The 17,155-nt window shown below is 47.4% G+C and overlaps 5 protein-coding genes across 5 annotated transcripts; 3 read left to right on the forward strand and 2 right to left on the reverse strand.

Moving 5' to 3' along the window:
- Positions 1-436: 436 nt before the first annotated feature.
- GLAREA_01657 (uncharacterized protein) lies at positions 437-1,420 on the forward strand (the record flags this gene model as incomplete). Its single annotated transcript, XM_008088873.1, has 1 exon — positions 437-1,420. One exon carries the CDS (start codon positions 437-439, stop codon positions 1,418-1,420), a length of 984 nt encoding a protein of 327 aa, XP_008087064.1.
- A 1,443-nt stretch (positions 1,421-2,863) lies between these two features.
- Positions 2,864-4,838, reverse strand: GLAREA_01658 (uncharacterized protein; the record flags this gene model as incomplete). Its single annotated transcript, XM_008088874.1, has 2 exons — positions 2,864-3,604; positions 3,654-4,838. The coding sequence occupies 2 exons, from the start codon at positions 4,836-4,838 to the stop codon at positions 2,864-2,866; spliced, it is 1,926 nt and encodes a 641-aa protein (XP_008087065.1).
- A 1,623-nt stretch (positions 4,839-6,461) lies between these two features.
- GLAREA_01659 (Zn-dependent exopeptidase) lies at positions 6,462-9,806 on the forward strand (the record flags this gene model as incomplete). The annotated part of the gene is made up of 4 exons (XM_008088875.1): positions 6,462-6,567; positions 6,901-7,892; positions 7,947-8,412; positions 8,464-9,806. 4 exons carry the CDS (start codon positions 6,462-6,464, stop codon positions 9,804-9,806), a joined length of 2,907 nt encoding a protein of 968 aa, XP_008087066.1.
- Positions 9,807-10,352: 546 nt separating this feature from the next.
- Positions 10,353-13,439, forward strand: GLAREA_01660 (uncharacterized protein; the record flags this gene model as incomplete). Its single annotated transcript, XM_008088876.1, has 3 exons — positions 10,353-12,059; positions 12,108-12,755; positions 12,804-13,439. 3 exons carry the CDS (start codon positions 10,353-10,355, stop codon positions 13,437-13,439), a joined length of 2,991 nt encoding a protein of 996 aa, XP_008087067.1.
- A 274-nt stretch (positions 13,440-13,713) lies between these two features.
- Positions 13,714-16,671, reverse strand: GLAREA_01661 (ARM repeat-containing protein; the record flags this gene model as incomplete). Its single annotated transcript, XM_008088877.1, has 4 exons — positions 13,714-14,079; positions 14,127-14,358; positions 14,406-15,646; positions 15,694-16,671. The coding sequence occupies 4 exons, from the start codon at positions 16,669-16,671 to the stop codon at positions 13,714-13,716; spliced, it is 2,817 nt and encodes a 938-aa protein (XP_008087068.1).
- Positions 16,672-17,155: the final 484 nt, after the last annotated feature.

A 17,155-nucleotide genomic window follows, 5' to 3' on the forward strand; every position in this document is an offset into this window, starting at 1 on the left:
GCAGTTGCTTTTGGAATTTGCGTTTTGTTATCTGTTCCACCATATCTCGAAACCAGTACCGCCTTCTCTAGAGAACTATCAGCCGACGGGGTTTGAAGGAAGATCATTCGCTGTAAGCATCACATGATTCTCCACATCTTCCTCCTACTTTCCAGTTCTCGGAAAGGCTCGTCGACGCGACATCTAGAATGGCTTTTCGATAACCATGGTTCTAAAAGCGGGAAGCACCACAATTGGGCCACGAATGCCACGACCCTTAGAGGCAATAGTTCGCAACGAACACTTTGTTCTTTCACAACGTACTAAAATGCAGAAATTCTACAATACAAGACGAGGGAAACCCAAGGGTAGAGCAGGTGAAAAGTCGGCGACAATATCAATCTCGAAACGTTAAACACCTCGAGGAAAGGCGTTGGACACATCCATTTCAAACATAATGACTTCGACCCGGGAGACCTCACCCGCATTCTTCACTCGAGTTCGCAGCCGTTTCTTTTCGTCAAGCAGTGAGGATGTTTCATCGCCACCGCCATATACCAGCAGCGACAATTCGACCCGAACATCACTGTTGCGAAGCGCATCCCAAAGGCAAGCATCACGACCGTCATCATCCCACAGGACGAATTCGGCTCCAAGCCTCCCTCGAAGCATTCTCTCGCGGAGCTCGTCCCTCAGAATAGTGACGCCGAAGCATACTTTGATGCCAGCATTACCCCCAGAAAGAAGTGCTGTGCCAGTAATAATCGAAGCGAGCACATCGCCAAGCTCATCAGATATCTCAAGTAGTACTTTCGACGACACGGAATCAAGGACTCCATTGAGTCCAGCCTCGACAATTATATCGGAGAAGCCACCGCCTACACCACCGCCTACAAGCCATCCCGCTTTTCGAAATGATACAGTGGCGCCCTCACCGTCGATATCACCATCTCAAACACCAACACCTACACCCAAAACACCCTGCCTTGTACCAACCACTCCGCTCTCTCCTCCATCCATCTCCCCTCTCCAATCAACACCACTATTCCCGCTCACCCCCTCCATAACACCACAATCCATACCCCAATGGCTCTGGACAACCCACGACTGCAAAACGTATCTCTATCAGATCTTCCATACCTTACTCAACAACTCACCAGAGGTAGCATACGGGAAAGCAGATCGATTCGAAGGTTTTGGTCCTAACATGTTCAGTACCACCTATGCAGGGTGGAAAAGTCTATATGGAGCGTGGGAGGGGGATGGGATATACAGTTTTATATTTGTGAGCAGGAATATGAGGGGAGCGTTGCCAAGTGGTTTGACATATGAGCATTTTGAACGGGTGAGGAAGGGTGGTGAGTTGGAAGAGGAGGGGGAGATGAAAGAGAAGAAGGTGGATGAGGTGCAGGAGATTGAGGCTGTTGAGCGGGTCGGGTAGGTGACGGAAGGTGGGTTGCGAGTGTGGAGTCAAAAGTCTTCAAGTTTGGGTGTTTGGGAATTTGTGCAGCGTATATCACTTTTATATTTCGGACCCTCCTTTGGCGCTGCACGAAACTCATTCGGAATTGGGATGGTATTACTACTCTCGTTGATCTGAGAAAAGTTAGCTAAATAAATTATTAAAATATAATCACGAAAATCTTGTTCATAGCTATGCACTGGGTACAGTATGACAATTGACTTTCCCAATGATATTGCTCCCCACTATATGGTAAAGAAAGCTTTCAAAGTCCCCGGTTTCCAGTTTCCGTCCTCAAATCCTCATGTCTATGTCATTACTGTTTGAAAGCAAACCTTTTCAAAGGCTTCAGTGCTCGCACCTGTGAATGCAGTGGAGGTATCAATGATCCAATACAGCTACAGTCCCATAATACAATCAATATGGGCACGACCGTCCATGGGATGATAGCACGCCACAAGGAACTGAAAACATCCAAAGACGTCAATGTTACCCATTCCATTCCACATAGGTACCCCACAGACCTTCGCGTAACCCCCGACCCATACACTCCACTTTTGTATTTACCAATATATATGCAAAACTCAACATTTCTTCCAGCGAATCAGCGCCTTTGGGGGTGTAACTCAGTGGTAGAGTGCCTGCTTTGCATTGTCTGTTCTGAACAGTATCCATCTATGATTGCATGAAGCCCGGGGTTCGATCCCCCGCTCCTCCAAATTTTTGCCATTTTTGCTCATGGTGGTGGTGGTTGTTGATCTTTTCGAGGCAAGATCTGTGGTGGAGGGATTGTTTGGGGAAATTCTTTTTGTTTGGTCGCTAGCTAAGCTCGGCTCGCTAATTGGGATCTGTGGCAGTTTATTATAATGTGTAAAACAATAAATCGGGAAGTTATTCAAAATGGTTCTTTGTGGGAAAGGTTACTGCATTTCTGGTAAGTACAGATAGATGTGCATTGTCTCGACCACATCATCTGCACACACAAGATAGTTTATCAGGAAGGCAGTACGATGTGTAACTTTGCTATTTGACAGCACGTACGTAGTCAATAAGTGAAAAATGTAGCGTGTTAAAGGGCACTGGTGAACAAGATTTTTTGAGCGACGGTTCGGGTATGGAGAGTTATGAGAGTGTATGTGATGTATTTTCTCCCCCAAAAAAGTTCGAAGGAGACTTCAACATTTAATTGAAAGGAAGGATATGTCTGGGTCCTCTATGTCTGGGTCTTAACATTTTTAGTCTCCCTCATAGGGTATATTTTACATCGTCACACACACGGTCAGTCACAGACTCGGGTTTTGCACATCTAAAACACGTCCTCCGCTGAGTCGCTTTCATAGTATATAGTACACACGCTATCCACAACTATGTATAATACCCAAACTCCTATGCTATGCAACTAGTAGATGATCAATCAATAGCCTATTCTATGCTCATTTTCATCAAGCTATCATTGGTGTCCACCATGCCTTGCAAACCGATCCGCTTAGTAGGCATTCCGCTGACACTCTTTTCCCCGTTGTTAGCCGGCCGAGCACCCCATGGATCTCTCTGCATAGGACTTTGCATGATGGGACTATTATGCGCGCTCATCCCAGGACTAACAGCTCTTCTTTTGAAGCTTGAAGGGTCGAAGTCGTCGTCTCTACGCCTTTTCTTATTCATCTTCTGAGTCATTTCAGCATGCGTTGGTTGAGGAGTGGCGGATCTCGAAGGGGAAGAATTGCGGTGTTCGTTCGGTATGGGTGGAGTGGGCGAGTCAAGGACGAGGTCATCACTCATTCCAGATGATGACCCACGAGGTAGAAAGTTAGGTGGAGGTGGTGTGCGATGTTTCTCGTCTGTGAATGTTTCCCAGAAATCTTTTCCCTTTGAATTGCGCATCGCATGCTGCTTGAAGCTACTGGAAAGCCCGGTAGAGATGTCTGCCATTATATCATCTTCAGGTATTCCCTCCAATGAATCTTGTGTTTGTGGTCCCAAGTTAGGTGACGAGTGTGTAGTTGTACTGGTAGATATGGAGGGGTGTCGTGTGAGCTCCAAGTCCACGTCGCTTTCACGCGTCTGGCGTACTACTTCTGCCTCTCGCCGAAATTCAGTTTCGACAGGGGCGCCCTCTTCAGCAAGGGCGGCTCGAATGCGGGCAAATCCTTTGGGCTTGGGCTGAGATTCATTAGCAATATAAATCACTGCGACATGATCTGTAGCTTACAAGCATGTTTCCTCTCCTGGTCACCACTCTACGTATTACCCCCCTCTGACCATCGCGACCAGGTGTCACAGGCATTCCGTCGACATTTTCCAACGTAGATTTCAATGTACCGTCATCACTTTCACTGCCAGATATATGTAGCTGATTGGCCGCCCAGCTGATGCTTTCCCTCCTGGAACCTACGCCTTCCCGCGGCACATCTCTTCCAAGAAGGTTGCTGGCCATGCTCTCGATACTGCGCATTGCGGGGGGTGATCTAGAGCTGGGGCTGGCCATCGAATTCCCACTTTCACTGCTCGAGTTCTTTCTACTTTTGCCATGTCGTAGTCGAGCGCGTTGGAAGTTCATAAGGCTACTGACGGCCGGTGACTGGCCCATCCATCCACTACCTGGACTGGCCTGAGGGATGGCTCCAAACGGTGTGCCCATCTTGCCCACTTGCGGCGTTGTAAGAATCGAATCATCGATATCGTCTGCATCCATAAGATCGTCATCGTCGGAGCTGTCGCTACTTGAAACTGTATCCATCATGTTCACGCTTCCCAGAGAACTCGACACTCCTGCCCGATCCGCATTTGCCATAGTCGACCACAACGAGCTTGAATTCATGTTTGTGGTTTCATGTCCGCCCAAGAAATGAAGCCCGTTTTTCCGATTAGGTATGTTCATAGCTCGTCCTGAGATTGTGGGCGATGAGTCGGGTGACGACTGCTCCGCAAGGGTGCTGTGATGAAGGTTCGTCGCGGCCCGCGAAAAATCCAGACCCCGAGACCTCCTTGGAAGCACACTCGTTGGCGAGCCATATGTCTGTGAATGGTCCAACTTGGGTGACAACGGCGCACGACTGATATATGCAGATGTATTTGGTGACATTAGATCGCGAGCTGGCATTTGCAAGGAAAGACCGCGTACGAAGGCAGGTCTGCGCGGCGTAATAGGACTGCCATCGATGGCGCTATCGTCTTTCGACTTCTTTTTTTCTGGTTCTCGAAACTTGGGCGATGGAGACAGTTGAGGAGGTCCACCTTCAGAAAGCGATAAGGAGCGTCCTTTGGATGGTGATCTTGTGATTGCTTCCTGTTCCGATATTCCCAATCCATCTCTCCCTGGCCCGCTCCCACTCCCACTGCCAGCCTCCAACAATGGCTTATCGTGTGGATCGTTATCTATTTGACCTCGTAACATGCTGGCGACACCGAAGGCTCTGCGAGGAGAATCGTCTCGTGTTCAGAAAGGGAGGCGTGTACAAACTCGTGCTGGAGAAGAGGATTCGGGAATCATGATAATTGGGTGATTGTCGTCAACAAGTCGACCAAATTGAGTATGAGTAGACTAAAGAAGTTCTATGTAAATGCAAATTGATTAGATAGAAGGATAGAAGGATAGAGGTGAAAGAGGAATCCGTCTTTGAACAGTCGAGGTTCAAAGGTAAAGGCCCTAGCAGACTAGACCTAAAGGTTCATGCCGGCGATTGGTGGACAGGGGTCACCTGTGAAGGTGTTCGCTTGCAGAAACATGAATGATCTATGATGAATCAATTTGTGTATCCAAGTGTGTTACCAACTTCTTTCGGGGAATAGCAAAGCAATAAATATTTGCTGTATCTGGCTTTGAACTAAGAAGATGACTTGCTGTAAAATACTTCGTTTCCAAGGCCAAATTGAAGGAACCGGAATGAGATCAAAATCTTTTGTCTCACCACTACTAAATACTAGGCCACATCGAGGTTGCATCTTGAATTTGGATGGTGATTTGACGAAAAAAACGTGCACAATATCATTACTATACTGGTAGACAATCTAGTAGATACGTAACATAGTCAACAGAACGAATGTTGCCTTCCCAAGGTAGCGACTCGCGAGCAGGACCCTCGTCCAAAGCCCATTGAATACCATGTTCTTGTACGAAAATTATAGGCAGTAATTCAACGTAGATCCACTTTCAATTATCCTCTGTTCAGCGTTACCAAAATTTGCTCTGCCCAAGGTGGTCTGTTGATGACTACCGCATATCCCTCGAAAGATCGTTAGGAGGATCCATTGTGGATGTATTGAGTTCGATTATTTCAATCTTTTACAGTTCAGCGGGACGAAACTTGTTGGAATTCCTGTTGCTATCATCAGTGTCGGCACGAAATAAGTGTGACAAGTGAAAAAGAGACTGACAACGAAATATAACCTACAGGTCTACTTATTGACTAGAGTAGCTTGCCCATCAATCTCAACATACTGAATCAGTTGACTACAGCCATCTCAGTTCTGTACAATAAGAAGTACGAAAGTACCAATCTGCACCATCTACATAAAGTCTCCTTCGACGGTAGCTGGTAGCTTGGTCCTTACCGCTACATTCGTCTCCTCCTGCTTCGGAGCTGCCACGTGTGCTTCGTTGAGATGTTCAAGATGGACTCTTCATTTCCATTCGGGCTGAATATGTATGTTCCACTGTTCTCTTACCTAGAGTTGCAGTGTGAATATGCGTGGGGTATGCGTAATGCGTTTGGTGAAGGAGCACAAACGGAGCATTGAAATAAAGTTATAGCCAGGTGACTCAAACATATCCTTTTCTGAGACAAGCTCGCCGGCCTTCTCAAAATTTCCTCAGAATCAACCCCAGAAGAAAATGTTGAAGACGCAATTATGTTGCCAATTGACGCAATCGAATTGACTCATTCGCTTGAACAAATTTTCAGGAAAGATGCCAGCTCTTGCAAGAAACCAAATCTTGCTTGAAGGCAGCGGGGATTTGTACTTTACGAGGTGGAATGGTTGTACGAGGGGAGAAAACATATCGACAATAACGAGAAAAATGTGCAACGCTTCTGCTTGGGTTGATGATCATGAAGACGCGCCGTCCAAGGGACAGCAATACGACGAGACAGCAGAAGAGGTAGAGGAGGTGGAAGACACCGCCGGTAAGCATTTCCAAAACTCTCCTCTCTTTCCTTTCATCGATATCTTCGGATTTAGAAGCCCCCACACTCTTGTCCCTTTCAAGCTTCGTCTGGCCATTTTGTTCGTGTGGTTGGACAGACGGCTGGTTACAAGAGCTGCGGATTACCTAGGTAGCTTCAATTGAGCCCCCACGAGGGCATCCGGGGCAAGGTGGGGTTAGCCACAGCGGATCTAGCACCGTTTCCAGGGTCGCGTCCTAACACATCCACTGGGGACAATGGCATCAATTTTTGGAACTCGGGCAGCAGCGCACCCTCCAATATTACCCGTTCATATTTCTGACCGCTCTACAGCAACAGCGAGCGACGACGATGAGGTTTACGAAGTTACAGACCGATCGGAAGATGGCGCAGAGATAGTCCGGGGAAAGGAGAGACCAGAGCTTGCTCACCATCTACAGAACGACAGCTCAATCCTAGCTCTCGTGGTTGGAGATCGCTATATATACGCGGGAACACAAGATGGGGAAATTGTTGTTTGGTCATTGGCATCTTTCGAGCTCGTGCTTCGCATTCAAGCACACACCAGAGCTGTCTTGTGCCTCTTCCTCTCTGCAGACGGCCAGCTTTTGTTTTCTAGCGCGGGGGATGCCATTGTCAACGCATGGTGCCCAGTCAACCTGAAGCGTATATACCATATATACAGCACCTATGATGTTGGGGACGTATTCAGTGTGGCATATTCGCAGCAATTCCAGACGGTCTACCTCGGGGCGCAAAACACTAGCATTCAATGGTGTAGTTTGAAGGACTCAGCAGCACGGCCGCGACCAAATCCAGAAAGCCATCCAGATCGACGAAATCACCGATTCTTCGACTCAGTACAGCATGGCGGGACCTCGACTCCTCGGCCTCTCCCTAGCCGAACCTCTGTTACGGACGGAGAAGTACTAGAAATCGACAAGGCACATATGAAGCACTATGCGCACTTCGGTTATGTCTATTGCATGCTTCTCGTCAGAGGGGTGACAAGGCTGGTCGAGTCTGATGAAGATGTTTTGATATCAGGTGGAGGCGATGGTACGATCAAAATCTGGAAGCTTGCTCACGGCAATCAAGACATTACAGAGGTGGCTTGTTTAGGGGAAGACGATGCCGAGTCGGTCCTCTCAATGGCTGTGGATGGATCATTCCTCTACAGTAGCAAACTGGAAGGTGTGGTTGAGTTGTGGGACCTGGACACCAAGCAAAAGCTGCGAGTTATCAAGGCGCACAGAGGCGACGTGATGACTTTGCAAATGGGCTGGGGCTTCCTCTGGAGTGCCGGATCTACAGGTTTCGCAAGGGTATGTTATCCCCGAATCCTATACCTTTACGAGATTATTGACAGTTTGCATCAGAAATACAGCACTGTCCAATATGGCAAATATCAAAACTCTTCCCAGTTCAATCAACAGTACCATTGTGTAAATCGTTGGAAGGCCCATGAAGGCCGTATACTAGCTTCAGCAGTAACCACATATAATGGTCAGCAACTTTATATCACAGGTGCTAACGATAATTCGGTCTCTATCTGGAATATAACAGATCGCAGGCTTGAAACTCGAGGAAGGCCCGAAATAGCAGACAGTCAACTCATGAAATCTCTGCAAGAGTTTGTGTCGTTCAAGACAATTTCCTCGCGACCAGATCATGCTGAGGACTGCCGAAGAGGAGCTACCTTTCTTCGAACGCTGTTCAAGAAACATGGGGCTCAGACGGAGATGCTTAATACAAGTGATGGCCGCAATCCAGTTGTGTACGCTAAGTTTCGAGGCAATTCTGAAACTTCCAGTAAGAGAAAGAAGATCTTGTTCTACGGGCACTGTAAGTTCTATCTCGCGGGCAATATATGTATATTGGCTGACTGTATACTAGACGACGTTGTTCCTGCCGACAACAAGCAAGACAAGTGGATTGTCGATCCGTTTGATATGAAAGGTGTTAATGGCTATCTATATGGCCGAGGCGTATCAGACAACAAAGGCCCAATCATGGCAGCTCTCTACGGTGTGGTAGATCTTGTACTCGCACAGGAGCTCGAATCCGATATTACCTTCTTGATCGAAGGTGAGGAAGAATCAGGATCACGCGGTTTTAAAGAAGCAGTCCGTCAACACAAGGATCTTGTGGGCGAAATCGACTATATCATACTCGCTAACAGTTATTGGCTCGACGATGAGGTGCCTTGCTTGACTTATGGCTTGCGAGGCATGCTGCATGCGACTGTAGAAGTCGACAGTAATCACCCTGATGTTCACAGCGGTGTAGATGGTAGCTTCATGATGGACGAACCCTTATTTGACCTGACCTCGGTATTGGCAAAGCTAAAGGGACTCCACAATCGCATACAGATTCCAGGGTTTTATGACAATATCCTCCCCTTAACAGCAGCAGAATCAGCTCGGTATGATGATATTACAGAAGTGTTGATCCGTCGCAACCCAGAGCTAGGGCCGCCAGAAACTCTCAAAGCATCGCTAATGGCAAGATGGCGTGAGCCGAATCTGACAATCCACCGATATAAGGTGTCCGGTCCTGACGGTTCTCTTGTATCGTCTCATGCGAGTGCCGCGATCTCGTTGCGTCTTGTCCCGAATCAGGAGGTTGAAGAGGTCATTCGATCTCTTACCACGTTTCTTTCAGAAGCATTCGCAACACTCGACACACACAATCACATGTCCATCGCGATTGACAACCAAGCTGATGCTTGGCTCGGGGATCCAGACAACGAAATATTTCAAACGCTGGAGGAAGCGATTATGGACGTCTGGGGCCCGATTGGAGAATCGAGGCGCTCAAGTGTACCCGGACCGAAACCAAAGCAACAGCTCCCAAAAATGCTAACCCCAACCGCGAGTCCGAGTTTGAAACCAACACCTGCAACTACGAAGACTTTGACAAATGGAAGTGACCACACATCTCTCGCATCGACGCCACTTGACACGTCTCTCCTCGATGACCCCGCGCTCTCCCCAATCACAAATGGCAGTTCTAGCCCACAGAAGAGACGTGGAAGGAAGCCATTGTACATACGTGAAGGAGGCTCAATTCCAAGCATCAGGTTCCTGGAAAAGGAGTTTGGGGCACCTGCAGCTCATCTGCCATGCGGCCAAGCAAGCGACAGCGCCCACCTTGACAATGAGCGGTTGAGAGTCAGCAATCTCTACAAAAGTCGTGAAATTTTTAGAAAGGTTTTCAAGGAGTTACCAAGAAAATGAGGAATGTAAGATTATCTGTTTTCAAGGTTGAGAATATTCGACTTTATTACCTGGCGCTGAATTTATATTATACCCACGTTGGCTATTCGGCGTGGTGGAAATTTACGGTATGTATTAGTAACGGATGGGAAAAGGAAAAATAGAATGAAATATAGATAGTGCGTTGCTTAAATTACCATCCTGTCAGTGCACTAGGTACAAGATACTCCGGTGATTAATGTCTAATTGAAGTCTTTCTCTCACTACTTACATTTATTTAAACTAGCCACACTGCGTTAAAATCTAACTCGCCGGTTGGGACTAAAGCATTCCGGTTTGGGAAAGAGGCACAGAGCCGGAGTTCTCCCACAAGCTCTGGCCACAATGTCGCCGCCACCATAAATTCAGACCAATCAGGTGACATGTGACATGTGACAGGTTTCCAGTTCTTTGATTCGACTTCCTCGTTCGTCTAGACCACCGCTGCAGAGAAATGGACTTTACACCACAAACTTCCAATTGCTAGAGCAGCCTTACCATCCATGCAACTTCTAGTGGGTGATCGAGATGGGCATCTATGCGGAGGAGGCAGCGCGGAAACTAGAAGCAATCGTCGCCAGCACCCACGAGAGAAACAGGAGCAGTGAGATACTCCAAGATTCAGAAGCAGAACTGTCCAATCATGCCCCAAGCATCAACCCTAGCTTCGATGTGCATCCTAAATACCAACTGAGCGCCCCTGAACCAGCTCAACTGATTTCTCCTTCACCGTCGCCACGCAGTTCATCTGCTTGCCTGACGTTCCCAGAGTCACGAGAGCAAGTCGATAAGCTGGCTCCGAGCGTGGATCAGCGCAGCATTTCTGCCTCTGCTAAGGAATTGGATAAAGTCGAGACAAAAACCGACAATGTTGAAACCTCCACAAGGTCGGGAGCGTCTTCGAAGCTACACTCCTCTAGCAATCTGCAGGAACCTGCCAGGGAAAAACCGCCTACCGCCCGAAAACCGTCCCTTTCGATCGCTAAAGCAAATGGAGAGGTGTTGAAGCTGTCTGCTGCTGATATGGAGGCATTAACATCTGCCCCAGAGAGTCTCCCAGTGACCTCTCCTTCCAGACCTCTTCATCCGACCCAACCAACTCTCGCTGCGTCTCCAGTCTTCGAGGGAGAAGACACATTGACAGAGATTAACAGACTGGACGTGGGGGTTCAAAAGAGAAAAGACCTCGCTCATCAGAGCTCTTCTGAACCTTCAAAAAAAGGCATTGTTCCAGAATCAGATAGGAAATCTACCTCGGAAAGTGCCTCAACTCCGACGACGAATGGAATTAGTAGGCGGCCAGGATTCTCATCGCGTTCTGTTTCTGCTCTACCAGCGGCCAGTAACCGCATGTCTTCGTACCAGAAAAGCACACCTCGTCCAACATCACCCAGACGGAAGCCTGCCTCTCATGGACCTCGTCCTGAACCACTAGATCTCGGTACTGCCGCAAAGCAACATACACAAGGGCCTTCAGTAGAGCCTCATTCTCCAGTGCATATTCCACTTCCGCCCATGTCGATACCCACCTATCTCCAGCTTGAATTATCCTCATCACGCCCGTCACCATTGTACATTTATCGCGCAGCGAATAGCGAGTATCCTTATGAGTCTTCTAAGATCAAGTTCGAACGTCTATTGAATTTTCTTTTGTTGCCACCTCAGCTGGAGCAAGTCCTTTATTTTGGCTCATTAGCGTGCCTGGATGCATGGCTGTATACATTTACCATCCTACCTCTTCGTTTTTTCAAAGCGCTCATTGTCTTGATCTCCTGGTGGGGTGAAGTCCTTGCTAGGGAGACCAAGTTTATCTTAGGGTTTATTTATCATGGCGCTGGCCGCTTCTGGCATCGTCAACGCGAAGGCCGAGACAAGACAGACTCCTCAGACCGATCTAGAAGCACGTCGAGGGTACGGCCACCTATTTCAACGACAAGTTCATATCAGAGTCGTCCCGGGAGACCCTCCGAACATGTCAATGGTAATGGCGCCCGTGAAGCATCGAAAACTGAACATGAACGGCGGCACCAATCAAGGCAAGGGTGGGGACGCAGACATCGAAGAACGCAATCCGTGCCATCGTCTCTGTCTTCTCACCATAAAGCCGATCTTCTCCAAGGTGCTGTAATCATATTCAGTTGTATCATTTTATTGAAATTCGATGCAAGTAGAATGTATCATAGCATTCGAGGTCAAGCAGCTATCAAGCTCTACGTTATTTATAATGTTTTGGAGGTATGCATCCCCATATCATCTTTGTACCCCGTGTACTGACGAGTCAAGGTCTTCGACAAGTTATTTTCCGCCCTTGGACAAGACATATTCGAGTGCCTTTTTTCAGATGAGACGCTCGAAAGAGACCTCGATGGCCGCAGTAAAATACTGCGGCCATTGGGGATGTTTATACTGGCACTGATCTACAACGTCGTCCACTCCGCCGCCCTATTTTATCAAGTTATCACATTAAACGTGGCAGTCAATTCATATTCCAACGCTCTGTTGACACTTCTCATGTCGAATCAATTCGTTGAGATTAAGTCAACAGTGTTCAAGATGTTCCAGAAGGACAATATTTTTCAGATGACCTGCGCTGACATTGTTGAACGCTTCCAGCTCTGGCTGATGCTGACTATCATTGCCCTAAGGAATATAGTCGAGGTTGGCGGATTAAGCATCCTAGGTGGCGAGGGAGCTGCTGCAGACGTCGTCAAAGAAGCAGTTTCGCCCCTTAGATCCAACTCAATACTGCCAAACAGTTTCACAATACTTCCTAGTTGGACGGGGGAGGTGCTTTCACCATTCTTGTTAGTTCTTGGCAGCGAAATGCTGGTCGATTGGATAAAGCACGCCTACATCAGCAAATTCAATAGAATCCAGCCAGCGGTTTATCAGAAATACCTTGACGTTCTTGCCAAGGACTACTATACCAATGTAAATCCGACTGTGATAGTTTTGGTTTTAGGCTAACAGGATCTCCAGGCTTTCGTCAACCAAAATCTCATGAAACGACTGGGCCTGCCGGTTATCCCTTTGTCGTGCCTGTTTATTCGCTCTTCCGTCCAAACATACCACATGTTCCTCGCTACTCATCTTCCACCACCCTTGCCTTCGACAGCTACGGCTTTGTCAGTGGATGCTGCTACATCATCTCCGGTGACCACAGCTGCGCTTGAGCATTTCGATAACATCATTCGCAAAGCTCTCGGCCGTTCAACTTTCGGCATCTCCGACCCCACAGCTTCAAGCCGGTGGTATCTTCCAAGCGCAGACGATGCTATCGCAGCGTTAACGATGTTAATCTTCTTCCTTGGCGCCTTCCTGGTGCTCCTAGCGTGCAAATTGGTCCTTGGCATGGTTCTCTTGAAATTCGCGCGGAACAGGTATCGAACTATGAAGAAGCGAGAGAATGAGAATTACAATTTGGAGGGTAAGCGACTCGGGAGCTGGGGAATGGTTGAGATGGAGGATGAGAAACGACGCCATATCTTCGAAGATGATCTAGAGACGTTAAAGAAATTAAAAGAGAAGGAGAGATTGGGCAAGGAGAAAGCAGCTGTTGCGCAGGATTTTTCGAAGATCAGTCGGTATGAAATGTCTGCAAAGAGAATATGGTAGAATCTACTTAGCCATAATTAAACCATTTATCTTGGGAAGGCGTTCTGATTCTTACTTTCCTTGAGTGACACCAAATTGTTGATTGACTTGGTGACAGAAGCCTGAGAGTATGAGATTATGACAGAACTATACCTTAAAAACCAGGCCCATTTGATTTATTGTTTAAAGTCTTGACGTCGAATTTCACAGGTGACGCCTAAAATCCAATCGGTCATTTTCATCCATGCATCGCTAATAGTACTATGACACATATATAACAAACCAAGCCAGCAGCTTAGTCAATATCTTCTTCCTCATCACCATCGCCATCCTCGTCTTCTTCTTCTTCATCATCGTCCTCTTCATCTGTGACATTGCCACCAGCTTCCTTCAGTCGATTCTTGTATTTAGTAACTTTATCCTCCAAGTCTCCAAACACCATGAGCAGATCATCTAATTCGCTCTGAATGGCTTGCTTCTCCTTCGCCCTTTCTAATGCGGCGGTCTCGCTCTTCTCTGCTTTTATTCTAGCCGCTTCGGCGCGCTCGTTGGCTTCGGCTAGCTTTTCTTCTGCTCGCTTAAGACGAGCCGCTTGCTCAGTCTGTTTGGTCATGTATTCATCGTGAGCAGTTTTGAGGTCCTGCAAATGATTCTTATTCGCCTGTTGTGTGTTAGTAGATAATCAATGGCAGATGCAGCTGTATTTACCTTCTCAAGATCTGCTTCTAACTTGCTCAGGCTCTTCTGAAGGTCGGAAACTTCCGCTTCGGCGCGTTTTCGCGTCCTCGCAGCGTTAGCCTCGGTCGTTTTCTGTACATGATCAAGTTGTCTTTGGTGATCTTGTGCGACCCGCTCAGCATTGGCCTCGTTTGTTTTCTTGGTACTGTCAAGCTGTCTCTGAAGATCTTGAACGACTCGATTTTGTTCTTCGCGTATTTTACTAAAACCATTAGTAAATAATTAGCGAATTCTCAAAACATAACTCACTTGAGGTCTTCTTCGTGGTGCCTTTGAAGAGCTTCATTGACCTGTTTTATCCTTGATAGCTCCACAGTAGAGGTTTCCCTCGCTCTGCGGTGATCTGCCTGCTCCTGACCCAGTTGCCTGCCAACAACTAGTAAATCTTCTTCTGCTTTTTCAAGTGCCTTGCTCTTTTGCTCAAGCTGCGACCGCAGTGAGTCTACCATTTCTCTTGATATGCCTTTCTGAACCCCATTCGATATAATGGGAATTTCCATTCCCGGATCACGATCAATTGCACGAAGTATGCGACCGAAATTGTCTTTGATGAACTCGACAAAAGTCCTGTCAAAGAAAACTTCCGGAAATCCACCTTGGGGTGCTGAGCTTAGCTTTTGCGGAAGCACTTCAAAATCCCGAAGTAATGGATGGCCTCGGAGCTTCGTGATCCGATCAACGTACAAATCTCGACCCATTCGCGATGCCAGAATAGGATGAATAGTAGCTCTAGGTACAGGAGAATCCTTCGTTGAAAATTCGTAGATTGTTCCAAGAAGTACCGCCGCAAGACCTGGAACAAGAACTCCACCTGGTCCAGGATTTACAACTGCCTGTACCAGACTCTGGATGTTGCTACCCTCCCCAAGGAAATCGTTAACGCCATCGGGATCCTCATAAAGCCACCCGGACAAAAGCATCAAGTAGGCCACGAGAACACGCTCATCGACATTCTTTTGAATACCAATGATGAGATTTTCCGTTATGGTCTGAATGCAGGTTACAACCTCTTCGCCGGATGATGCATCACCTTCAGTGAGGCTCATTGCGAGACTCTTAGCATCACCATCTTCGTGAATCAAATGGAATAATATCACAGCCGCAAACCAGTAACGATAAGGATCGCTAGAAACTTGGCTATCCATAGGCTGCAAAAGAGTTGTCAACACGTTAGCGGTTTCGTCAGCGCCAGTTTTATGCCCATCAATGGCCCGTCGCAAGAAGTGTTTTCGAATGGCAGGATGGTTGTAGAAATATGCTTTGATACACTCACATGCAGCCATCCGAGAATCGAAAGCTGCCGGGGTTGGGACACTTAGTGTGAGATCGAGAAGGCCGTCTATGACATAGACCTTGGGAATACCGTTTTGCGGTGCCGCCTCGGTGCCTTCTAATGGCGGCTCGTCCAAAACTGAAGTGACTTGAAGTTGAGCAAATCCTTCTTGGAGCCTCGAATTTGCTCGAATTAGATCCGCACAAGTTATAAGCGCCTGATCATTGTTAAAACTACACCCACATAAAGCTGCTTGATTCTCACCTCTGCCTTTATCTGCATTTCCGTATTGCGACTGAAGGCAATCTGAAGAACTAGAGCCAAGATTCCATGTTGCCAGAAAGATGCTTGGTTCGCAGGTGTTCCATGACCACCGGTAACCAGGAACAATCTGAGGACAGCCAATAACGCAAATGTGTTTCTATTTTTTTGGAGCATTGCCCATTCTGCGACCTCTCCGGTAGTGTCACCACCGAGGGAGTTGCTCAGTAATTGAGCAAGCTTTGGAACGCAGCCAGTCTCTCTGAAGAACGACTGATTGGAAACATTGAGCCGAAGAAGATTTGCAAGAAGAATCAAACAATCCTCTACCACTCTATCTCCCTCAGATATGGAACCTTCAAGCTTGATTATACTAAATATGCGGTCAAACACATTTTCAAAAGCTACTACTTTTTGGAGTTCGGACGAGCTAGGCGTCAAATAGGTGAGCAACGCAAGAGCTTCATTCCTAACCGCCTCCCTCCTGTCATCTAGCACAGCCACTAATCTCGAGATTCCTAATGGTGCTGTGAAGATACATTCTTCCGTTCGTTCGGTTCGAGACGCTAAAATGGCGGAGAGGAGCTGTAAGGAGTATAATCGAGAATAAAAGTCATTGGTCTCTAGGAAATCAAGCAATAGGGTGATATTATCTTGACGTTGTGTGAATTCGTCTGCAAGCCACAATGCAATCTCCTCTGATGCTTCTGGGCTGTTCTCATTGGGGTTGAAGAGCATCAGAAGTGTCTCGAGCACCACCTTAACGGTATCAACATCCTCGCCATCTTTCGTGAGACTAGTAATCAACCCTCGAAGCGCATCAGATGCTACCGATGCAGGATAGTCCTTGGCAAATGATCGCAGTCCCAAAATCGCAGCTCGTCTGTCCTCCAAAAGAGTCGAGCTTGAAAGCCTCGAGGCTAAGGTCGATATGGTCTCGGTGACACTCTGCTTCGCCGGCGTACTTGCGATAGTGAACATTGCTCAACATATGCTTCGAATTTGTTAGCCATCTGATGTCAGACGTCAGCTAGGGGGCGCGTTTTGTTTCATTGTTGGCTCTCAAAGATAAATTGGCTAGCTGTTGTTCAGCAAATCGTCAACCGCCTATAATTCTGTCTTCTTTCCCCAGATAATCGGCTCAAAGTAGATCCGCTTCCGGCGCATTCACCACTTGGCATGGCGTTTTATCCTTAGGCGTCGCGCTAAAGCATCGCCCCAAGGGTCGAGTCGCGACAAAGCATCTCTTCCGCCCTAAACCTTCAGCATTTTTCTTTCTCTTCCCTCGCGGACAAATCTAACCACGACAACGGCGTAAGATATCAATATTTCAACACTCCATCGGAAGATCAGGTCACCAGTGTTTTCGAAACAACTTTGAAGCTCGTCGCAGATGAACTAGATCGAGAGCATCTTTTCAAGGTCCTTCAGCTAGGCAGTCTACGAACCTTTGATCCTCCTTACT

Source organism: Glarea lozoyensis (assembly GCF_000409485.1).
Source record: "Glarea lozoyensis ATCC 20868 chromosome Unknown GLAREA7, whole genome shotgun sequence".
In the NCBI taxonomy this organism is placed as follows: domain Eukaryota; kingdom Fungi; phylum Ascomycota; class Leotiomycetes; order Helotiales; family Helotiaceae; genus Glarea; species Glarea lozoyensis.